The sequence below is a fragment of the Streptopelia decaocto genome, assembly GCF_964273445.1.
Source record: "Streptopelia decaocto genome assembly, chromosome: 7".
NCBI lineage: Eukaryota > Metazoa > Chordata > Aves > Columbiformes > Columbidae > Streptopelia > Streptopelia decaocto.
Window position 1 is genome coordinate 50,091,057 of NC_138661.1, and position 23,470 is coordinate 50,114,526.

At 46.0% G+C, this 23,470-nt stretch overlaps 1 protein-coding gene across 3 annotated transcripts in view; it reads left to right on the top strand.

The window, feature by feature from the left end:
• CD151 (CD151 molecule (Raph blood group)) overlaps positions 1–23,470 on the top strand; it is a 38,502-nt gene that overhangs the window by 10,483 nt on the left and 4,549 nt on the right. For all 3 annotated transcript variants that reach the window (XM_082059150.1, XM_082059149.1, XM_082059151.1), the window contains exons 2-7: positions 6,546–6,665; positions 13,078–13,181; positions 14,302–14,493; positions 19,115–19,189; positions 21,650–21,754; positions 22,682–22,837. In XM_082059150.1, the coding sequence (XP_081915276.1) occupies positions 13,098–13,181; positions 14,302–14,493; positions 19,115–19,189; positions 21,650–21,754; positions 22,682–22,837 (612 nt within the window). In that variant the 5' untranslated portion in view covers positions 6,546–6,665; positions 13,078–13,097. The remainder of the gene's footprint in view (positions 1–6,545; positions 6,666–13,077; positions 13,182–14,301; positions 14,494–19,114; positions 19,190–21,649; positions 21,755–22,681; positions 22,838–23,470) is intronic.

Sequence of the window (23,470 nt, forward strand, 5' to 3'; positions counted from 1 at the left end):
GGATATGCACCTGATACTGTGGGTACCTGAGAAAATCTGCTGGCTTTTACCTAGTTACCTTTTCACTGTAAAGTTTTGTAGGGAATGAAGCTGAAAGTACCTCTGCAATGAGACTGCAGTCAAATTTTGAGTGACTATGTGCTAGCTACAACACAGCACATGTTCTTAGGTTAGTCTTTCCCTAAGCTCAAACCACTGTGTAAAAACCCAGCTATTTGCAGGGAGTGAATAAATGGTTATCACTGCGGCACTATTTGGAGAGCACTTTGAATTCATGTGCAGAATTACCTGAACAGGCTTTGTGGAGGCTGGGACTTTTAGTGCTCACGGGACTTTTAGTGCTTGTTGGCCTGGCATGGCAACAGGGCAGGGAGTTTTGTGAGCACTCCATGAAAACACTGAGGACCCAGTGGCTTCTTTTCTGAGAGCTGAGCTGAAAATGAATGTAATGAATAGGAAGGGATCAGGCAGAAAGCTGATTCTGCACAAACTGTTTTGTTCAAAAATGGGATTTAATATTACTGGTAAATTCTCCAGTGCAAACAAAGCCCTGCTTGAAAAAAAACAAAACGAGTAAAAACACCAAACATCTATAAACCCTGCAGTGCCTGTGAACAGAGTTGGTAAAGTAGAATTTAAAATACTAATAGCAGGCTGCAGTGAAGAGTTGGTCTTGTCTGTTGACTAACCCTGACATGTCTGAATTACTGTTCCTCGTTGTGGCAAACCCTCATTGCTGTGAGCTCTCTGGAAACATGCCAGGCACTGTTTTCTGGTGCTCTGAGTGAGAGAAAAGCAATGATTATTGTTCCTCTCCTCAGTTCAATGACTAGTGAAGTGGTTTCTGTGTATAAATAGTATAAAGTGGTTTGGGATCCTTCAGGATAAAGGAGGCTGTTATGAGATACAAGAGGATGTTGTTTGACGTAGGAGTCCCCATTGGTCGCGCAGTGTGTGCTGGTCTCTGGCTGCATTCCAGCTCCCAGTGGGGACTGGGTGCGTGGAGCGGCCGCTTGCTTCCCTGACATACCACTTCTGAGAGCAGTGCACCGGGGCTTTCTGCTTTCAGGATGTGGCTGGCTGTGTATGTTTTGTTAGGACCAGCAAGTCCTGTGAAAGATTTTTTGTTTGCTTTGTAGTGGAACAGTGCTAGAACACACACACACACACGCAGTTCTGGGCACGCTTGATCCCTCTTTCTTTCTCTTTCATGATTTCTTATTCTTAATGGTTGTGAAGTTGGTTGTACACTAAAGTCCCTTTTATCCTGGAGGATCCCTAAGCCAGCCGTCACCTCGCCCTGGTTCGACTAACCCACTGATAAAACATTTAATTTGCAGGCATGTGTGTTGTGCTAAACATGTAAATCCTTGCTGCATTTGAAATTCGTGTTCATTTCAGTAAGTCCTTCCCCTGGGGAGTAAACAGTCACAAAAAAAGGCCTAAGTACTCTTCTCCTGAGAGACAGCTCTTGTCTCAAAGAGCAGGCGGCTCCTCAGGTGTATTAGGCAACCCGTTCCTCAGTGGATACCTGACTGTCATTAAAATTAGCAGGAGTCAAGAGTCTGCATTGCTCTTGAGGGGTCTATTCAAAACACAGCAGCTTGAGCCAGGGTAGAAGAAAGGAGGGATTTGTCAAGTGTCCCGAGGGTTGATGCAGGATTGTGTTACACCTGTGGAGGTGATGCCTAGACCCAGGGGGTGTTGAGGTGAGACCCTCCTAAACTCCCAGGATGGGATCTTGCTTATCCTCTCCTAAGTTTTTCAGAAAGGTCCTTTCCTGGTTGAGAGGTAGAGCCAAGCAGGGCCTGCCAAAGATGGCCAAGAGATCCAAGCAGGGCCTGCCAAAGATGGCCAAGAGATCCAAGCAGGGCCTGCCAAAAATGGCCAAGAGATCGTCTTGCTGAATGTAGGTGGCTTTGTAAGTTGTCTCCACCTCTCCTAGAACCATCATGCACATTCCTGGTAGGAGTAGGTGATGTGGCTGGAAAACATTGCTTTGTATTCCTGCTTCTCAGCAGCCCCTAAAATGCTTGGGGCAAGTTCCTTTTGTACTAGGTACTGTACAGTCAAGGAAGATGACTCCATGCTGTCAGGTGCATGTAATCAGTTTAGACAACAGGCAGATGAAGATAAAGGTAGTTTCTAATCTGTGGTCTGGGGAATCTCATGCAGCAGTGCCAAATGAGTTCAATTTCCATTTGAAGGGTCAGGAAGGAGGGTTTTGGACCAAAATCTGTTCTGTGTGGCTGCTCCCCACACAAATGTAAATGATGATTCCTGAGAAACAGCTTACTTGCCTCACTGGATGTCTGGCTCATGTTTTGCCTTCTCCCCAGCCCTAGATGCACAAGTACTCTGACTTCCCAGCATGTTCAGACATGCTGAGATGGAAAGCAAAGTGTTGAGCTTTGCATTCTGGTTCGGCCTCCTCTTAAAGGAGAGGAGTATGGAAGCAGCATGAAGCAGATAGATAAATGGTAGGGCACAGGGGCTGCTCGAGAAGAGTTTGGGCCCAGCCTTTGGGCCTGAAGATGCTTCAGAGCTATTGCTTGCTTTGCAGGTGACTGCACTGCCTGTGCCTTCCCTCCTCTCTCCAGTTACTCAGAAAGAACCCGTCTGATCTTTAATTAATGTCTCCAGGATGTTGTTTGGCCTGCTTGTCAATGGCTCAAGTTCTGGGATTTCCACTGTTTCTCTCAAGAGATGTTTTTATGGTCTAGAGGCTACATAGCAATGTGAACCAACAAGTTTCTACCTCTTACCAGAGCATTCCTTTCCATAGTGAATAGAAGCAGGGCTAATCCAAGCCATTATAAATGAAGGCGTGTCATCAATACTATGCTATGTAAAGGCCTGCAAGGAACGTCCCTTTAAAGATAACAGGAAGTTAAAATGGTTATGAATTGTGTTAGATTTGATCCACTAATAAAAAGTGACTTTTTCTTCTTCCTGAGTGGTTTGTAAATACTCCATTATCCCACCCAGGCAAGTCAGGAAGTATTACTGCTTCCACACCCTAGTACAGGCAATAGATAAGAGTTTAAGCCTTAGTCTGTGAAGTAAGTTAGTGTCAGGGTGTAGGTCAAATGATTGTTAATTCAGTATCCAAACAGACATGTTAGGGAGGAAGAATTACTATTTTCTTCCCCTTGCCATGCTGCTGCCTGCAATTGCAATGGAAACAGATTGCAGGGAGGATTGAACCTGCCTGCTGTAGGATGAGGGTGAGATGGCTGAGGATGTAGCAGTACAAACAATTATGAAAAGTTTGGGACCCTCTGTCTTAGAATATCAGGGGATAGGGTGGATGTTTGAGGCCATTTTCCAGTAGAGCAGCCTTATGCAGGCTAGCTGCCTCCACAGAAATGACAAGCCATGGGACAACAAGCCAAGCTTAGAGGGATGAGGTGCTAGCAAGGGTCCTCAGGCTGTTGCTCTGTGATGTGGTGGGTGTGCTAGAGCACACTTGAAGTCTTACAGAAATTAGTCGGGGGCTCCTGAGGTAAAAGGAGCCAACAGGGAAAAAACAGCAAGAGATGAGCACGGATGAGTCAAGATCTGCTGGTCAAACTAAAGGGCAAGAAGGAAGTGCACAGGCAATGGAAGAAGGGCTGGGTATCCTGGGAAGATATCCTGGGATACTGCCTGGTTGTGTAGGTATGGTGTCAGGAAGGCCAAGGCACAGCTGGAGCTGAACTCCGTCAGGGATGAATAGAATAATAAGGGCTTCTATAGGTATGTCTGCCAGAAAAGGAAGACATGAGCAAGACTGGCAAACTGGTAACAATGGACAAGGAGAAGGCTGAGGTACTGAACAACTTCTTTGCCTCAGCCTTCACTGTCAAGCTCTCTTCCCACACCTCTCAAGTGGATGGACCTCAAGGCATCTGAAGGCACCCGCAGTCCCTCCCACTGTAAGAGAAGATAAGGTTCATGACCACCTGAGGAACCTGAACATACATAAGTCTATGGGACCTGATAAGATGCTTCCCGAAGTCATCATGGAATTGGCTGATGCAGTTGCCAAGCCACTCTCCATGATATTCAAAAAGTCATGGCAGTCAGGTGAAGTCCCCGGTGACTGGAAAAATGGTAACATCACACTAATTTTTAAGAAGGGTGTAAAGGAGGACCCTGGGAGCTATTGACGTGTCAGCCTCACCTCTGTGCTTGGGACGTTTGTGGAACAGATCCTCCTACAAGCTATGTTAAGGCACATGGAGAACAGGGAGGTGATTCGAGACAGCCAGCATGGCTTCACCAAGGACAAGTATTGCCTGACCAATTTAGTGGGCTTCTGTGGTGGCATGACTACATCAGTGGACAAGGGAAGAGCTATGGTTGTCATCTGTCTGGTCTTCTGTAAAGCCTTTGGCACAGCCTTCCACATTTTATTATCTCTAAATTGGAGAGGTATGGATTTGACGGATGGACTGTTTGGTGGATAAGGAATTGGCTGGATGGTCGCATTCAGAGAGTAGTGGTCAATGGCTCAGGGTCTGGATGGAGATCAGTGACAAATGGTGTCCCTCAGCGGTCTGTACTGGAACCAGTACTGTTGAGTATCTTCATCAATGACATAGACAAGTGGGATCGAGCACACTCTCAGCAAGTTTGTGGATGACACCAAGCTGAGTGGTGCAGTTGACAGGCCTGAGGGACAGAATGCCATCCAGAGGGACCCGGACAAGCTCGAGAACTAGGCCTGTGTGAACCCCATGATGTCCTGCACCTGAGCTAGGGCAACTCCAGGTATCAGTACAGCCTGGGGGATGAAGGGATTGAGAGCAGCCCTGTGGAGAAGGACTTGGGGATACTGGTGGATGGAAAGCTGGACATGACCCGCAATGTGCACTTGCTGTCCAGAAGGCCAGTTGTATCTTGGGCTCCATCAAAAGGAATGTGGCCAGGAGGTCGAGGGAGGTGATCCTGCTCCTCTACTCTGCTCTGGTGAGACCCAGCCTGGGATATGGCATCCAACTCTGGAACCCTCAGTACAGGAAAGACATGGACCTGTTGGAGAGGGGCCAGAGGAGGCCACCAAGCTTATCAGAGTGCTGGAACACCTCTGCTGTGAGGACAGGCTGAGAGAGTTGGGGTTATTCGGCCTGGAGAAGAGAGAAGACTCTGGGGAGACCTTATTGCAGCCTTTCAGCACTTGAACGGGGCCTATAAAAAACATGAAGACAGACTTTTTAGTAGAGCCTGAAAGAGGGTAGATTCAGGCTAGATATAAGGAAGATTTTTTTTCGATGGGGGTGGCGAAACACTGGAACACATTGCCCAGAGAGGTGGAAGATGCCCTGTCCCTGGAAACATTCAAAGTTAGGTTGGATGGAGCAGCCCGATCTAGTTGAAGATGTTCCTGCTTGTTGCAGGGGGGTTGTACTAGATGACCTTTAAAGGTCCCTTCCAAACCAAACCATTCTATGATAAATGTAGTGAGGTTGCAGAGAAATAACTCCTCTTAAGTTTGAAGGCACATTCCTGTGGCTTCTTGCTTATCTGAGGAAAGTATTGTGCATTTACACTGGGAGGTTGAAGCCTTGCTCTAGGAGGGCTGGCAGTGACAATGAATTCGGGGGAGCTGTTCTCCAGAAGAGCCTGCTGTGGTGCTTAGAACCTGTGTCTTAATTATGCTTCACCAGGGATAGAGGCTGAAGAACACAGTGACTTCCTAGTGCACTTTTTCTCTGCAGGGGCCCTGCTCTGGTTTGTGCTCTGTATCCTGGGGTTTGTAAGCCCTGGGAGCAGAGGATGGATGTATCCATTGAGTTATGGTACTCTCTGCCCACCTCCCTGGAAGCTCCCATGGGAGAGCTTGGAGCAAAGATCACTTGGAGGCACTAATAGCAGCTAGTGCAGCTTCACATTGCGCAGAAGGGTCTTCTTCCTGAGCTTTCTCATGGAGTTACTTTCAGGCCTCTTGCACCAGAATGAGCTGTTGTAGTGCGTACACAGCCTTGACAGAAATGATAGCAGCATTTGCAGGATGCAGCAGTGAATATAAATGTGTTCTGACAGCTTCCTATCATCAGAAGGTCTTCACACTCTCCTCTGCTACAGTTTGGATCTCCCCTGTTATCCAGTGCACAATTTCATTCAATGCATTTGTTAAGTTGTATTCTGAAATCATGCACTCTTTGTTAAAAGGGGGACTTGATAGCAAAGTGTATTATCAAATATTGATGTCCAGAATAAACTTTGACATAGTTCAAAGATGAGGACATACTTCTTAGCAGGGCCTGTTAGGATAGGGTAATGGTTTTAAACTAAGGGAGGGGAGATCAGGCTGGACTTGAGGAAGAAATTTTTTTTACAGCAAGGGTGGTAAAATACTGGAATGTGTTGCCTGTAGAGGTGGGGGATGCCCCATCCCTGGAGACATTCAGGGCCAGACTGGACGGAGCTCTGAGCAACCTGATCTAGTTGAAGATGTCCCTGCTCATTGCAGGGGGGTTGGACTAGATGACCTTTGAAGCCCCCTTCCAACCCAAACTATTCTATGATTCATTATTGTCTGCATCTCTTTTGTTTTTCAGCTTTCTGCTTTCCTGAATCCAGCAGAGGACCAGAGCCAGCAAGAAGAGAGGGGTGGAAGAAAGCACTTGAAGAGGACTGAACATTTGCTTTGGTGCTCTGAGCTGCTTTGCTGGTGGAAGGTCAGTGTGAAGGGTGTTGACCCAAGTTGGCCATAGGTTTGGGGTGGATAAGGCACTCAATAGTTGTGTAAATCAGAGGTCTTCTCCTGGGAAGGCTTTACTTACTGAATTCTGGCTGCTTTCTGGGCTGTATGAGGTGTGCTGGCAAGTTGATATGTAGCTGGAGGCCTTTTCTGAGGATGTTCTGTGGGATAAGTTAAGTGGTTGTGGTAGTATTTTCTTCTTACAGAGAGGGAACTTAGAGAGGTCATGCTTCCAAAGACTGGACTTCAGCCTTGCTGGAGAATGAGGTTTTCAGTCAGTTTGCTGAAGATAATAGGTGATTGGCCCACACCTGCATTGCACATACCAAGGGGAGGACATCTGCTTGCTTTGTTTGCTAAGAACTGCCTCAGGGTCAGGGTTGTCTGGCCTAGCTCAGACTCCAGCATAGCCAAACCTTGCCCTCCAGGCCTGTACTGTGCCCGCTGGGTGCGGGAGGTGGCTGTATTGGCAGGGGGCTGACGATGTTGGACTTGCGGCCCTTTGGGAGCTGTGCTTTCATAGCAGCATAGGTGCAGCAGAATTTTCTGCAGGTTGTCTTTCTGGTGTGTGTTGGCAAAGAGGTTAGAGGCTATCTCACTTCTGGCATACAAGTTATCTAAGAAATAGACGTCACTGATGCGTTGGATTAAAAATTCAGTACTTAAAAATAATGATGCTTTTAATGGGCTGGGAGCTATTTCATTTGCTTTGGCATTGTTTCTTCCTATCCATCAGATGCTGCTTTCGGGCAGGTAATGCAGAAAAAGCCTGCAGGCCTGGCTTTCTGTGCTGTTTAATTAAGTACTGTTACTATGCAAGTTCAGGCAAATGTACCAAGCAACGTCTCTGATGACTCACTGACTGTCTAGCCAGCAGGAGTGTGTGTGTTTGTGCATGCCACGTGCTTTATGAGTTGGGATGTAGGTGTGTGCCTTGTATGTGCCTTTGGGCCTGCAAATAAAAATACAGTGGTCTGACGTCGGATAACCAGAGCAAGTCCTGCCATTGAGATTTTAGGTGGCTCAGCACAATGAAGCAGCTGTTTGTGCAGTGCTTGTCTTCCCAGGTCCTCACCATCGGGAACTGGAGCCAAACTTGCTCAACTTCTGGTACATTCCTGTTGTTCCGTTTGTCCTAAGTGTTTAGTCTCACTAGGATGAGAGCCCAAGAAAATGGGATAGAATGGTTTCACTTTTGGAGTGACCCCTGCCTTGCCTGGTAGTCATGCACTGTGTATTCTTACCCAGCTGGGAGGTTGTGGCTTGCAGTCAGAGTAGAATGAGTTCACTTTTTTTTTTCCTCCTCTCCTTTTTTCCTCCTCGAGATGTTTGTAGAGGTGGGTCATCCTTTCCTTCTAGCTTGTCAAGTAGGTGCTTCACTATTGCTCCATTCTTTCCTACTTCATTACTAGCATCTTGCAATCTTTGATGTATTTGAGCCAGCATGGCTGGTAAATGGTTACCAGAATCACTTTACCAGACAATCCTGTCATTGTAAGTATGGGTTTTACTAACCCCAAAATAGGTTGTTCCAGTTCACTGGCCAAAGTAGCCTATACTGGCAAAGGCACTTTTGAGGCAGTGCAATTACCATAGGGCTTTTGCCAATACACCAGTCACCTGGAGCCTGTCATGCCTCACAGCTGGCATTCCTATCAACAGGGGTACTCAATGAAGATCCTTACAACATCACTGGGTTTAGAGAAAAATGAGGGTCCTGTGTTGGGGTAGAAGAGCAGAGGCAAGGGGCAGACTAAGGGACTTGCCCATGTCAGTGTCAGAGTGGAGAACTGGATTCAAGCTGTTCAACCCCCACTTTCTTGAATTAATTTTCAAACTGTTACACCTCCCTTTCATGTACAGGTTCTGTCACACTGAGTTTGTCCTTGTGTTTTATTCGCATCTTTGTGTATTTTGTTTTAGTTAGAGCATTATTTCTTCTTATTGTTTATATTGCAGTGTGTGTGGGCATAGCAGGAACCTGTTGTTGATTTCTGGCAAATTACATAAAAATACTTCTCTTAATTTTATGACTAAATTTCACAGCTTGTATCCTATGATTGCTTGCTTAAATTTAACTTGCTGATGAAGCTACTGTCTATTGGACTGAACCAAGAGAACTTCTTTTTGGAGATGCTTTTGGTCTTCTAACCACTTTTTCAGTTAGTAAAGTGCTTCCTGTTATGAAGCTCATGTCTATGTAATATATTTTTATGCATTTGTAAATACAGCTCTGTGGCACAGCTTGCTGTTTTCTGTCCACTGGAGAGCTTGTTTGTAATTATCGATAAGACCTTTGCCTTGATGTTCTTAAGTATAACCATGTATTTTAATTAACATTGCTGCTTCTTGTCTGTTTTCAAGAGTGATTTGTGTACTTGTGAGGGTCTGTTATGAAGATGACTAAAGCCAAGAGACCCTCATCACGTCAGTGAGTTTGGGATGAGGCCTCCCCATTGTTCATCCCAGTGTTGCGGCACAGATCAACACCTCTGTGCTTTTTGGGACCACGAGGCTCAGAGCCTAAAGTCACCCTTAGCCTGTGAGGCAGGTTGTGGCTCCCCTCTCCACTGCCTGGGCTCTTTGGCACAGGCATTTCACCGGTGTCTGCTGCCCTCACTTGCTTTCCATGACGACCAGCGTAGCTCCCTAAAGCCTGACCCAGTCTTTGCAGGCAGTGGGAGGCGGCAAGCCACCCTGTGTGAGGCAAGGAGCACAAACATATAACTTCCAAAAAAAGGACCTGGAGGGAGCTGCCTTTCCCCAAATAGCTTGCTGGGTGGGTCAATAAGCCTGCAGAGACAGCCAGTGCCATCAGCTCTGCTCCTGGCAGGGAAGGACAGATCAAACAGGAGACAGCCCTGATTGCTTTCTGATTCATGGCCTGCCATCCCAGCATGAATCTCCGTGCTTTATAAATATGCAGCTGTTCTCTGCCAGCTTTCTGGGAACAGGCAGATCTTCTCCCAGCAGCAAAGCCAAGCTGCCTGAAAGGCCTGTATGCGATGCTCAGCAGAGCGGGACGTGTTCTGGAGGGGGTTTCAGACTGACTGTCACCAGTGCAAGTGTGGTCTCAGATGTGTGTCTGCCCAGTCCTCACCCAGAACAAGGTGCAGCTTGGTCTGTGTTTTCTGAGCTCTCAGATCAGAAGGAAGGACAAGTTAGCATCCCTTGCTGGGGCCCAGCACCTGCTGAATGGTGATACATGGAAATACCTGTAGTGGCTTTTTTTTGAGCAGGGGGATGGGAAAGGTTCTTGAAATCTTCTGGAACAAGAAAGAAACTGGGCAGTGAAACCAACCCAAAGACAATAAGCATTGTTACCATCTTCTGGCTATCAGTGCTATTGCACCAGGGACAGTCTCAGCAAACCTGTGGCATATTTTCATCTACCTACGGCCCTGATGCTAGAAGGGGTGGGCAGAAAGCCAAGTGTAGCCCTTAGAGTCTGTTACTGGAGCACATCTCCCAGGTCTGGGCTGAGGTACCTGTGTTGGGTTCCGCAGGCCATGTGTGGCTGTGAGAACCTGCCTTGCTGCTGCCATTCCTGTTCTGTGGCTAAATGAAGCCTCTGGGAGCTGTAAATTTTTCACCTTTCACAAATGGTGCTTTCACGGGCTGTCTTCTCAGTGAGACTTTACGAGTCTGTTCGGTGCAGACCACCAGCATCCATTCCTTCCTGCTGCCCTGGGCCTTTTTGTGCTGCAATGTGGTAATTAATCTGAGCATTGCTGGAGGTTCTGATCTCTTCTGAAGATAATTGTGAAGAGTAATTCTCCTCGATAGATGCCATCATCTCAGAGCTGTTCCCTTTGCCAGTAAAACAGCCTTCTGCTGCCAGCTGTGGTTGCCAGATGTTATTCTAGAGAAAAATGTTTTCTTTTGAAATGGTGGTGGGGGACAGGCATGAGTGGGACTGCTGGCACACCCTCACCCTTGCCTTCCCTGTTAGCTTCATTTATTAGTTTCTAAAGCACAGGCCTGGCTGGGGTTTCGAGTGGGCTGGCATGAAGCAAAAAGAAACAGTTCCCTTGCAAATAAAATACAATTATGTTGCAGAATAAGCAGCTGCTGTTCCCAGTCTTGGTTCATCCAGCTCTAAAGCCATATGTTAGCAATGTAGCAGCAAAGATAATACTGACAGATTCAGCCTGATAGGCACTTGATGTGCAGCCTGGCTGTGTGTTGCTCGCTTTCTTTATTGTCAGGTGTTTTGCAGTGTTCTTACCAAAGTAGATGAGTGTCTGTACTGCATTGCTGGGTTTTAGCTGCAGTAGGTCCCCAGAGGAAGCTTGCATCACTTGCAGGAAGAAGTTTTGTAATCTAAGTGTGCATGAACTGAATGCCTCTGGAAAAGAGGAGGGTCTGTTTGCCTCCCTGCTTCCAGGGAAATTGCTGCTTTAGGAAAACATTTTGCTCTGATATGGGTGCAAGATATTTTCATCATTCCCTGCTGTCTGGTAGTGGGGAGGAAAGGGATGATTTTTTAAGTGAATGCAGGAGAGGTGGTGTGGATTTGGTTGCAACTCTGGAAACTTCCTCACACAGATGATGCTGGCAGCGATGCTCTGGGCAGCGCCTTTATCTTGTCTGCCTGGTCAGTCAGTGGTGAGAATTTTTTTGAGAGGTTCAGACCTTCTGGCATCAACAGGAGGCAGTGAAGTGACATGGAGCTGGAGTTGCTGCAGACCTACTTCTGAGAAACCTGCTCAAGAGTGTAGCAGATCTGTAACGCTGCACTAGGAGTGACCCACTGTCGTGGTTTGACCCGAGCTAGCAGTACAACCACAATAGCCGCTCACTTCCCCCCCTCCCCACTCCCCACAACAGGGGAGAGAGATTGCAAGGGAAGGGAGAAACTTGGATTGAGATAAATACAGTTTAATAAAATAACAAAATACTAATACATTACTAGTAAATATATATATATATATAAAAATAGAAATAAAAGATACTCAAGGCAATTCCTCATGAGCTCTGTCCACAACTGAGCAGCCAGTCCCAACAAGCCACACATGGTCCCAAAGCTGATCCCAGAGAGAGAAAAGAGAGGAAAAAGGCAGAAAAGCCCAGAGCCTCTGCAAAATGGCAAAAGGCTGGGCTAAAAACTCCCCTGGCTCCAACAAAAAAGAGCGAAGGAAAAAAAAACAATGTGCGCAAGAGAAAGTGCCCAAGAGAGCAAGCAGAAGGCCCAACTCTCCTTATATCTGAAGCATGACGCAATGGGATGGAATACTCTCACTGATCAGTCTGGATGTCAGTCAAGCTTTGCCCTGTCCATGTCCCCCTTCCTTGATGTCTCACACCTGTGGGCAGAGCACTCAGACTGTCCTTGGCTCTCAGACCAGAGCAATTAAAAACATTAACTCTGTGCTGGGGTGTTATCTTGTTCTCAAATTAAGTCCAAATAATGAGCGTGCTAGCTATGAAAAAGAAAGGTTTCGAAGTGCATGAAGAAAAGTAACCCATTTTCAGTCAAACCAGTACACCCACAACTCCCATTTGCTGTGTATTTGCAGTGACGTTTTACTGTGTCAGGTCATCTGAAGCCAATGGTTATGTTTCTTCCACTTAGTAGGGAAGACAGCTGGCCAGTGAGAAGGGCCATGAGATAAAAGGAAAGTGAAGAGAATTAATTACTACAACATATTGCTGCAGTTCAAAAAAAATAGGGCATTTGAGCGGATAACAAGTACATTCCAAGCTACAGCTGTAAAGATTAAAAATAACCCAGACTTACAGAGGGGTCTATTTAAGGCAGTGGTAACTAATGCCACTGAGTAAAGAATATTCATTGGAGACAGATTATCCATAAATGTCAAAGACAGAGGTTTCTGCTGCTGCCTTCAGAAGCAGCATTTACAGGCTTCAGTCAGGAGCCAGATACTGGGATTTTTCTGGATAACAGGTTTGGGATTTTGTTTATTTGAGTTCAAATAGGAGGAAGTGAGCATGAACTATACTGCAGTTTCCTCACCGTAACATTGATCACAGTTCATGGTTTTGGCTTGACAGCTTCCACAACGATAGGTCTGATTCCTCCACTGCAAGTACTGATCTAAAGGAAAATTAGTCTCCAAAAGTTGACAGGAAGATGGGGAGAGAGAAGGAGGATGAAGGCAGTACAGGAAGGCCACATGCTGGTACCATCTGCCTCCCTTTCACACTGTGTGAGGTCTTGTGCTGTGTAGGTCACCCAAATGGGTACAAGAGCTCTTTAAGCAAGCACTGTCTAGAATCCCTGAAGTCAGTTGAATGGCTTGCTCACTGGCTTACTTCAGCAGAAGGTCAGAAGTGTGAGTTCTTGCAGGAGGAGAGTAGTAATGCTGGCCTTTTGGGAGAAAGGGTGTGATAACTGACTGACTCAAGCTTTTCTGATTTTTTTTCAGGAACTTGCTGAGCCAGAAAGATGCGTGAGTATACAGAAAAGAAGGAAACATGTGGGGCCATCTGTCTCAAGTACCTGCTCTTCATCTTCAACTTCTTTTTCTGGGTAAGAAACTTCAGTCTATTTCAGAGGCACTGAGATGGCACTGCAGTTTTGGTGTTGGGTGCAGAAATCTTGGGCTTGATTAATTCTTTGGCAAAAGCGCTGATATCAGTAGGACACAAATGTCATCCTGTGGGGTGAAATCTCATCCTTTGGGCTTGCCTGCCCAGGCTGCAGAAGTTATGGCTTGGCACTGTAGTCTCTGGCTGTTTCTAGGTTATGTTGCCAACTATGGAAAATAGCAGGGAGCCTGAAAACATGCTTTGTTTTTTCACCTGGCTTGCTTTTTCAGAGAGCCTGAGGACTGCATTGTCTTGCCATTCCTGCTGTCAAAATGGCAGAGGGAGTCCTGGCAGTGGAGTGGGACAGCTAGAGCAAGGGTAACAAACTACCTTCCTGCAGCTGGGTCCATGCTAGAGCTTTCTGGAGTTGTGCTTTCCATTCTTTGCTGCCTGGGACAGAGCATTGGAGTGTCCAGGTCAGACCTTTAAGGAGAACTGTCTGAGCTTACTAGAAGCTGCATAAAACCCTCTAGAAACACAAGGCTTGCAAAGAGAGTAGAGACTGCTAGGAGTCTGACTGGCTTCTCCATGTTCATTTGCTGCATGGGCTAGAGTTAACCAGCCAGGCTGTTTAGCTCCTTGACTGCTTTCTCCCCATATGTATAGTCTAGGAAGGAGATGATGAGCATGGTTGTCATTTATGGGTAGTATTGCTGCCTGACAAACAGTGGAAAGATTGCTGATGTAAAGCTGTTTTCTTGCCCTCTGTTGCTAGGTAGCACCCCAATAGATTTGACATTTTTTCATATTTGCCCAGATAATGGTGTGGCTACTTTTGGAAAGGCTCTGGTTCAAGTACGAATTGCTGTGCGCAGGTAGGCACTTGAGAGAGCTTTCATCTCAGGCTGCTTGGGGTGCTCAGCTGGCCACCTTGATGCCCAGCCCCTCCTAGAGCACTGGGGCCTGCTCCTGGTCCCTGTGAGACCTCTGGGAGTCCTGCGTTTAGTGTGGATCATCTTTGGCTCTGCTTACAGAGCTGGTATCCCAGTCCAGTTCCTCTAGGAGGTGAGCAAGTTCATGCATCAAATGCCCTTCATTTGCTTGCTACTCTCTCTACCCAGCTGGCTGGCGGGGCTGTGATGGCCGTGGGCGCCTGGACCCTTGCTGAGAAGAGTGACTACATCAGCCTGCTCTCCTCCAGCACGTATTCGGCAACTGCTTATATTCTGGTGGTGGCTGGGGTGGTTGTCATGGTTACCGGCATCCTTGGTTGCTGTGCCACCTTCAAAGAGCGTCGGAATTTGCTAAGAGTGGTAAGTTTTGCTTGGTTATTTTGTTTGGGGGAGGATTCACCCCATTTTCTCTTGAACCATGCTGGAAAGGAGGGAAACATCTTGGTTGTGTTCTGCACCGACCTTATTTGTTTGTCTTAGAGTAAATACCACTAAGGCCTCCAGCTCTGAACAGCAGTGTTGTCCTTGTCCTACGGGACAGGTTCTACTGGAGAACATTTCCTTTCATCTACCCAAAGAATGTGCTTACCACTGCATGGTTCAAAAGTACAAAGCATAGCCATAATACCTATATTTTGTGTAAGAACACCTATTTGAAACTATTCAAAACAAAATACTGTGGCTTTTGTCTCTTCCTTCTTCCTGCCCATCCCATATTCTCTTTTGGAAAACTGGAAGAGAGAGGAAAATATGAGAGACAAAACTGGCTTTTAATGACAGTAGGTTCAAGCCAAATTAACATGCTTTTTCACTTGCTTGTCAAAAATCAGAATATTTCCGATGAGTATGTTCTTTAATTGCAGAAATTTTAGTTTTGCTTCCACAAAAGAAGCCACACTGTTTTGATAATCTGCTGCTTTTTTGTATGCCTTTCCCTGTGTTACTTTCTGCTCACCCACATTCACTGAAGTTTTCAACCAGCCCTAGGGATTCTATTCTGCTTCCTCCCTCTCAAATTTCCCTTTCAGTCTGGAGCATGGCAGTAGTCCCTTTCAGTATCTGGGCTGCCGTGGTGAGTGCAGTGACTGAAATAACGATCAGTGGCTCTTTGCTTTCACAGTTACAGAAAAGGATACTTCAGCAACTCTTCACCAGGTCCTTCCCTTGCAAATTCCTGTTCACCTGAGTGTCCCATTTCCCCTCTTTGTTTGGATAGAGGAGGAGAAATAGGAGTTGCAAGCAAGGTCTGGTAATCCCTGTGAGAGGCAGAGTAGGGCCAGGAAGGGAGAATAAAACACAGAGGACACAGTAAGTGCATTGCTGTGCTTGTTCATATAGGCTCCTGGTCTGTAGCCATCGTTTTGGCCTTGCTTTACATACCCTCCATTCCTTTGTCTTTTTGCCTCAGCCAGAAGCTATGGTTGAAAATCCAGTGGGGTTTTCTTTGTTATTCTACCACAGAAAAATAATAATTGTCCCTTGGGAACAAAAGATCACTCTGTCTCCTTACACCATGCGTCCTTTCGGAGTGGCTGGTTGTGACAGGCCTATTGTTTCTTCTTGCCTGTGCTCTGCTCTGAGTGCCAGCGAGTAATCTGCACTAGGGATAGGGCTGGTTGAGCCTGGCTGGAGTCCTTCGCCAGCTTTGAGCTCAGACAGTAATCCTGGCAGCTTCACAGTTCATGCCTTGGGGCCTCTGCCAGCATGTCCCAATTTCTGTCTTTACCAGAGGACCACGTAAATATGTGAGAAAGGACTGTAATCAGCACTGTCTGCTCTCCCCAGTGCTTCCTTGGTGCTTTTAAAAATCAGTTATCGACAGCTTTGGCTGCTGTTTGTAAAATGCGTATCTGGTTTTTAGTTTGTTTTTCTGTTGAAGACTCAGGAAGCTGTGAAATTTTTTGCTGCCTTTCTATTTAACTATGAGTTTTATAGGCTCACTTCAAGGCTTTTCGTAGTATTTCATTGCTCATCACCCACAGCTGCACCTTTTTTCTTTTTGGTCATTGCTTATTTACTTTCCTGTGTGCCTCCCTTAGCCAGGTGATGTGCTGAGGTTTGGGCAGCAGATACGGAGTTTCTCTGGCTCCATGAACAGGCAGGGCAGTGGATCTGCAGCCTGACTGGCTGTGGTGCTACAGTCCAGCTCTTCACAAGCACACATACCACTACTGTGTTGTACTTTGGTCGAAATGCACGCCTGCATACACAAAGTTTACATGTAGAAAATTTTACATGTAAAGAAAGAAGATGACTTTCTTCAGGCTTGGCCTCTCACACTGCCACTCCAGCTAGCTAGCTACCTTGGATAGGGAGAAGGGAACACAAACGGGTTATGATTTCTGTTCCTGCAGCATTTCAGTCTGGAGCCTTCCCATTGAAGTGAGATTGCTGATCTAGAGGTATAGTTGTTACATATCTCTTCTTCAAGTAGTAGAAAGATCTCTCCAGAGAGCAATTTGGATCATAGACAAATTGAACCATTCTTTGCCTTATTCAGAAAAAACACAGTAATGCTGGGTGCTTCACTCAAACACTTGAAGCTGGATGGAAGAATTCTGGACCCTGTAGGTCTTGAGGAGACACCAGATAGCCCTGACTCTGGCTTGGAGCCAGAATAAGAGTAAATTTTGCACAGAGCCCACCCAGGTCCAGGCATGTGTCTCCTACAGGCCTTTGGGTGATGCCACATTTCTGATTGTTTTGCTTCCTCTTGGGAAGCAAGCAGGGCATGTCCCTGCAGCTCCATGCCAGAGCTGGCCTACTGCTTCCAGAGCACCTCTGCAACGCCTAATGAGAAGCAAGAAGAGCAGCCCTGTGCTTTGCGTGTGTCCAGAGTGAAAGCTGCTGCCCCCCTATGTCAGCTTGATACTTGGAAGTGGCCTTGAGGAAACGATGAGACAGGATAAGGATAATGATGCAGCGTGTCAGCAGAGACAGGTCGGATGCTTGGGTGGCAGATGCAGTAACCTCCCTTACAAAGTGTTAAAAAGGTCCTGTGACTCAAATTTTGTAAGGTCTGCTGGATTCATGTTTCTGTCCACCGTAAACCAGCATAATGAGCCAAGATATGGTGATACAACTTAGCTCTACCTGAATGCCTTTGACATGATGACATGGAGCAAGGAAAAAATAAATAAAATAAACTTTCTAGTTCATTGGTTGTTCTCAGCATCCTGCCACCCTCCTCCCCCCCACTGCCTTTATAGAGAGAGATGATGTCAGAGCAGTTAGGTCATAACTAGGTCACAACAAAAGAAAGCCAGCCTTTGTGTCAAGGCCTGTGGATCATTTCTTGTCCCCTTTCAACCTCCTGCAAGTGTTGAGACCAGCCTTTAGCTGTCTGACACACCGCTGGGTGACTCATTGCCCTGGTATGAATGGGTACCTTGTACAGGCGTCTGCAGAGACCATCTGTGTTCGGCAGTGCGGGAGGATGTGGGCCTGGGGAGTGAAAGCCTGAGATTGTATGCTCAGATTAAAAGCCTGGTCTGCAGATAAAACCCAGCTGTTCATCCTTTGCAGCTGCTGAATCCCAACAGGAACGAAAGAGGAAGCCTGAGTATGTGTGTCTGCATCATTTTACTTCTGCAAAGGGGCTTGGAAATACCTAGTGAAGAAGGGTGCACAGTGGGAGTGTAACCCTTGTGCAAACAAAAGGCATCCATGCTGTGTAGGTCACATTGCAGTGTCCAGGTCTTCACTCTCCGTATTTGTGCCAGGGAGAGATGGTTTGATATCCAGTTACATTTGTAAGGAGCCATTTGCTTCATCCCTTGGGAGCAGCCATTTCTTAAGGTCAGGGGTAAAACAGAAAATAGGGATATTTTGTTTGTTCTGTCCTGGGGAGGCCAACACTTACAGGGACTTAGCATGATGTCCTTGTTATGGCTGGAATGGGTGTCTCTTCAGCTTTGTCTACGGAAAGATGAATGTAATAGCAGTCATATAACAGCCTGGATCTCTAAAGAAACTGTTCATTGCTGACCAGGAGCAAGGCAGGGCCTGTGTGTCAGGACAGGAGTTCTACCTGAAAAACTCTCCTTGACCCCAATGAGGAAGTGGCCACATCACCCTCTGTCTTCAAGTCTGCCTAGTCCTTTTAATCTAGTACACATGTTCCTCCTCATAGGTTTGACTTCCCTTCGTGTTTGTGTATAGGAACAGTGCCCCCAAACAGTTTTATGTACTGTCCATTTGATTCTCCTTGTGGTAAGCAGAGCATATCACTTTCCATTTCACTGCCATTAAGCCCTTTTAAGAAATAGTCATATTCTCCTCTTAGTTTTCTAAGAGCTCTTCTCACTTTGATTTTGAGATACCAGGCATTTCCTTCTAGATCCTAGTTCAGTAGAACATATAATCACAGTCCTGAGTGTGAGTCAGTGCTACAGTCTATCTGCTTCAACAGTGCCCTTCAGCCTGTGGTTGAGCCCCGTGGAAGTCACTGGGAACATAAATCTGCGGTGAATGCTGGCGTACTATATCCTTGGTGAAATGAGCCCTTTTTTGCTTTACTGAATCATCATTACAACATGCATTGCTCCTTCGTAACTTGGTGACATGCCTTAACCAATATAAAAACAAAAAGTTTAAAATTTTTTTGTATTGATGTCAGAATCAGATGTTTTCTGTGATGTTGAATGTAGTCAGCAGGTTATCCAGCAACCACTTTCCTTTGTCCAGTGATCTTATCTCAGTTGCCTGCACTTTTCCATTCTCTATATCCCTCTGGCACTCTGAGTTAAACTCACACTTGCTGCTGCTTGTCTTCAGTTATCCTGTGATTTGGTGTTTTTTTTTTTTAACCTGTGGGATTGTTCCTTTCCTACCCTATTGATCCCAGCCCTTGCCTTTGAATACTGCTGCAAAAAAGCATTGATGAAGACAGAGTCATACATTTTACCTGCTAATGAAAAGCTGGCTTCTGGCATCTCCTTACATTCTGTTCTAATGTCCTCCTTTTCCCTTTATTTTACAGTACTTCATATTGTTACTGTGCATCTTTCTCCTGGAGATCATTGCTGGAATCCTGGCCTATATCTATTATCAGCAGGTGAGTGGGCATTGGTCCTTAGAGACTCAAACCAGGGAGAGGAAACAGCTGGTTATCATCCCATTTCTCCAGCCAGAATTGGGTTTGGGGGCATGGGACCTAGGGTCTGGTTGTGGTTCACCTTTTCACATGTCTGTACTCACTCCCCTCCTCATACAGAAGACATTAGATTATTGATTGTTTTTGACAAAGTGGTGGTGGTTACTCTAGGGAGGCTGATCAGCCTTGCTGCTCGGCTCCTTCCTGTGGTTCACCTTTCTGCACTGTTTTTCTGAAGAACTTTGTAGAAGACAATTTTTGAGGCTGTGTAAATATAGGAACTCTCCTAACACCCTTCAAGGCATAGTACAAGCAACCGACCACTTAGTATATTCACGACATAGGAACAGTTCCTGATGCATCCAGCAAACTAGCTGCTATATTTTTCAACTGGGAAGATAATGAATGGTCCAGCTAAGAGGTCCTTTCAGGTTAAGAAGCTGTACTTCATCTGGAGGGCGGGAGTACAGCACAGGCTCCCAACAGCTGCAGTTCTAGCTTGGCACTTTTTGCAGTTACAGAGAACAGAGGCTTAAGTCATCACTTTGTTTTCGATGGGAGTTTACCCACCAAGGCACAGACAGCCTGTGAAGTTGGTCTCATGTCTAGAAATTGATTTGAAATGGCGAATCAGGATTGTTTTCAAGTGGCAGTCTGAAAAGCAGCTGGACATCCCCTCTTGTTGGCTTCACTGCCAGGATTCCTTGCCATTCCCATTTATCTTAGGCCTTCTGTGCTTTGCCTCCCTAAAATGGGCACTGGTGGTTTGCAAGGAGCCAAATAACCATGCTGGCTCCTGCCAGGAGGGATCAGTGCTATGAGTGTGCATATTTAACAGGGAAAGATCTATCCTGGCAGGAAGCCAGGGTCCGTTCATCCCTCCATGCAAAGGCACGAGGTTTGTACGTGGTAATGAAGAGGAGCTGATCCTTAGGTTGAAATAAGGGACAGCATATTCCGAGCTGTACCCTTGAGTGCCTTAGATCACTTGAGGGCATCTCTGATAATAGCTGTGCTTCCCCTTGCCCTCTGGCTGACAAATCCTCCGTTTTTCCTGGTTGCAGCCTGCTTGCTCTGTTTGCCACTGTTTTTATTTCGTCCCTTGCTTTGGTGTCTAAGGCTTGTGTGTGTGTGTCTAAACTGTTTCTTTTGATATCTCTATTCCATGCTGCAGTTCTTCCCCGTGAGCCCACAGGTAACTGCTTTTCTCCCAAGTAATAATTCTGCTGGTGGACTCTCCTCTTTATTTGCCTCTGATTCCTCTTAGCTGCCAAACCTTTTCTTTTATTTCTATTACACTAAGTCTTTTGCACTTCTGTAGAGCTTCCCAGCCCAGGATCTCAAATCATTTTTTAAATATTAATGAATGAAGCCTCATATAATCTCTGTGAGGTAGGTGTCCCCATTGGATGCATGGGCTTGGAAAAAACAGTGTTTCAAAGGGACAGTACACTGCAGATTGTATTTTGCACAGTTCAGCATAACCAGATGTTTTTGACCTCTCATTTACTGGTTACTGTGTAGAGTAAAAGGTGTAGAGGGAGGCTACCCACCTGTTTCATTCATTAACCCTATCTAAAATGCCTGTTGACATTGTTAACTGGTGTAGGAAACTTGAATTTCACAAGTGTTGGACTAAAGCAGTGTGTTGATATATGAACCAGGATAACAAAAAAAAGATGCAGCTCTTTGTTGCTTTTTGGCTGTCACCTGGATAGGTGAGATTAATTCAGCTAGATTAAAAGTGCCTCCACAAGAATAATGTTTGAATCAAATCATCTGAACATGCCAGTGGTTTATGATGATGCTTTCAGAAATTTTTCACTTGCAAATTCAGATTTCGTCTCTCTGTGACTCTTATCAAGAAAGGCCTCACAGTACTTTTGTAATCACACACTTAATTCCCTCCTGTGGCACCCTTCTCGATGTCAATACAAGAGCTATTCAGAATATGCGGCTTCAGTCCACCATGCCCAGGGCTCTGATTTCTTACTGCTCCTGGACAGAGTGATTTATTTTTTAGTATTTTGTCACAGGCTTCAGGGGAAGAAGACTGCACATGGTCTCATAGGCATATTTGTATTTAAGCAGGCACAGTTTTGTGTTCTTTTTTGATACAGGCACGTCTTGGCAATTTTATGTATTCAAGGTGCGGACCCATATGTTGATGTGTAATGCAGGCTAAACTTTGGTCCTGAAGCACCTTCTTCCAGTTAATAAAATGGAGGCATGATCTGTAATCAGTTGGAAATAAGCCTGTCCAGTCCAACCTTGGAGGATGATCTTGAAGGAAGCTGTAGCTTCCACTAGGCTCTCTGCTTTTCTCTTGGAGCAAAGGCAATGAAACGTGTGCAGGGTTCTGGGTCACTCTGAGGGGTGAGTTTGCCTTGTGATTTTATCCCACTTGTCTCTTCCATTCAGCTGAGCATGGAGCTGAAGCAAAATTTGAAGAACACCATGACCCAGAAGTACCGGAAGGCGGGAGAAGAGAGTGTTACCAGTGCAGTAGACAAACTGCAGCAGGAGGTGGGTATCTTTAGAGGCAGGGAGAATTAATGCAGTTGCAGGGCTTTAAAATCAAACTCACAAAAGGCATCGTGGGCTCTTGACATCCCAAATACGGAAGATTCCTCTGTATGTTGAGTGCATGTTGTGCTTCTTCTGATTCAAGACAAGGTTGGGTGAGGTGTCCAGCCTGGGCCATGCAACTGGCAGAATTGCATGTTGTGATTTCTGAATTGCATGCCCAGTATCACTGGGGAAGCAACATCTGAATTACTCCCAGAGTGAACTGGTGCTGTCACATCACTTTCACAGCCATTTTTACTTCCCACTTCAAAGCTCTGGAGAAATTGCTAACATTTTTCATTAGGCTTTCATTAAGCTCATCAGTACTCTAAAGAACAAGATGAAAGAGCCTTCCAGCCACTGTTGCTAGCTGTGCCTGGCTCAGAGGCGGTTCAAGTTAGGGCTGCTGCAGTTCTGACAGGCTTTCCCACAGAAAGGACCCTTGTGCACAGGCACTTCCACAGCATGGGGCCTACTATGTGTGTACTGCTGTAGCAGGTGCACTTGTGGTAGTCACTGGTAATTAAACTTACCTGGTTACCACCATTAACACTCTCTATCCAGCGATGAAGAGCTGAGGCAACTGCAGGTGCAGTTTGGTTACAGTTCATCCCAACAGTAACCAAAAGTCAGAGCAGCTGAAAGATGTATGAAGCTGCTATTTAATGGCCTTTTTGGGCACTTTTAACGCAAAAGCAGGTCTAGTAGCCTAAACCAACACACAACAATAGTTATAGTAGCCCAAAAAAACCCCAATAAAAAACCCGTGAGATAGCCGGAGTCTTTCTGCAAAAGAGAGTGAAAACCAGGGCTTGGTGTGGGAGGCTGGAGGAAGGAGGAGGTTGCAGTGCTGCCAGGCTCAGCCTTTGCTCTTTGTGCATGCAGTTCAAGTGCTGTGGGAGCAACAACTACACAGACTGGGCTGACAGCCAATGGATCAGATCTCCAGAGGCCAGTGGACGGAAAGTCCCAGACAGCTGCTGTAAGACAATAACTGACCTGTGTGGCCGAAGAGACCATCCTTCCAACATCTACAAGGAGGTAAAGAGCAAAAGGGCTTCAGAGCTGCTGTCACTATGTAAAGGAGGTGGGCAGGGTTTGAGGGTGTTGGGTTATTGCTGCAAACTGTCAGTATGCTTCAAAGTCAGTAGGATTCCTTAGAAGACAGAATTCATTTCTCTGATTCAGCATTAAGCCATCTAAGCTGTTTCTTTATTGTAGATATAGAGAAAAATAATATATTATTACTGCAGGGTGTGCTAGTGATGGGGGAAGTGGGAGAGATTATTGGATCTGGCAAGACACTTGGATGTGAGCCCTACATTTGACACAGCTTCCTGTTGCTGGAATTACTTGGTGAGGTACAAATGGAGATCCTTCTGGCCCTTGATCGAGGTAGTGGGATTTGACCTATAGCATAAAGAAACAGCATATGAGGAAGAAAGATGGCCCTGTAGCAGACAAATCTGGCCAGTTCCAGCAGGCTGCAGTTTGGGCTGAAAAGAAGGCTGAAGTTGAGATAAAGGCGTTTATCTCTTTTCTAGAAGAAGCAAATTGAACGCCAGACTGGCTGAGTGTGTAAACAGGCAGCTCTCAGACCATTTATTCATCCAGTTTGCATAAGGCTGGTAAAAGTTCTTGCATTTATTTTGGCACCATCTAGTCCTGTCACCT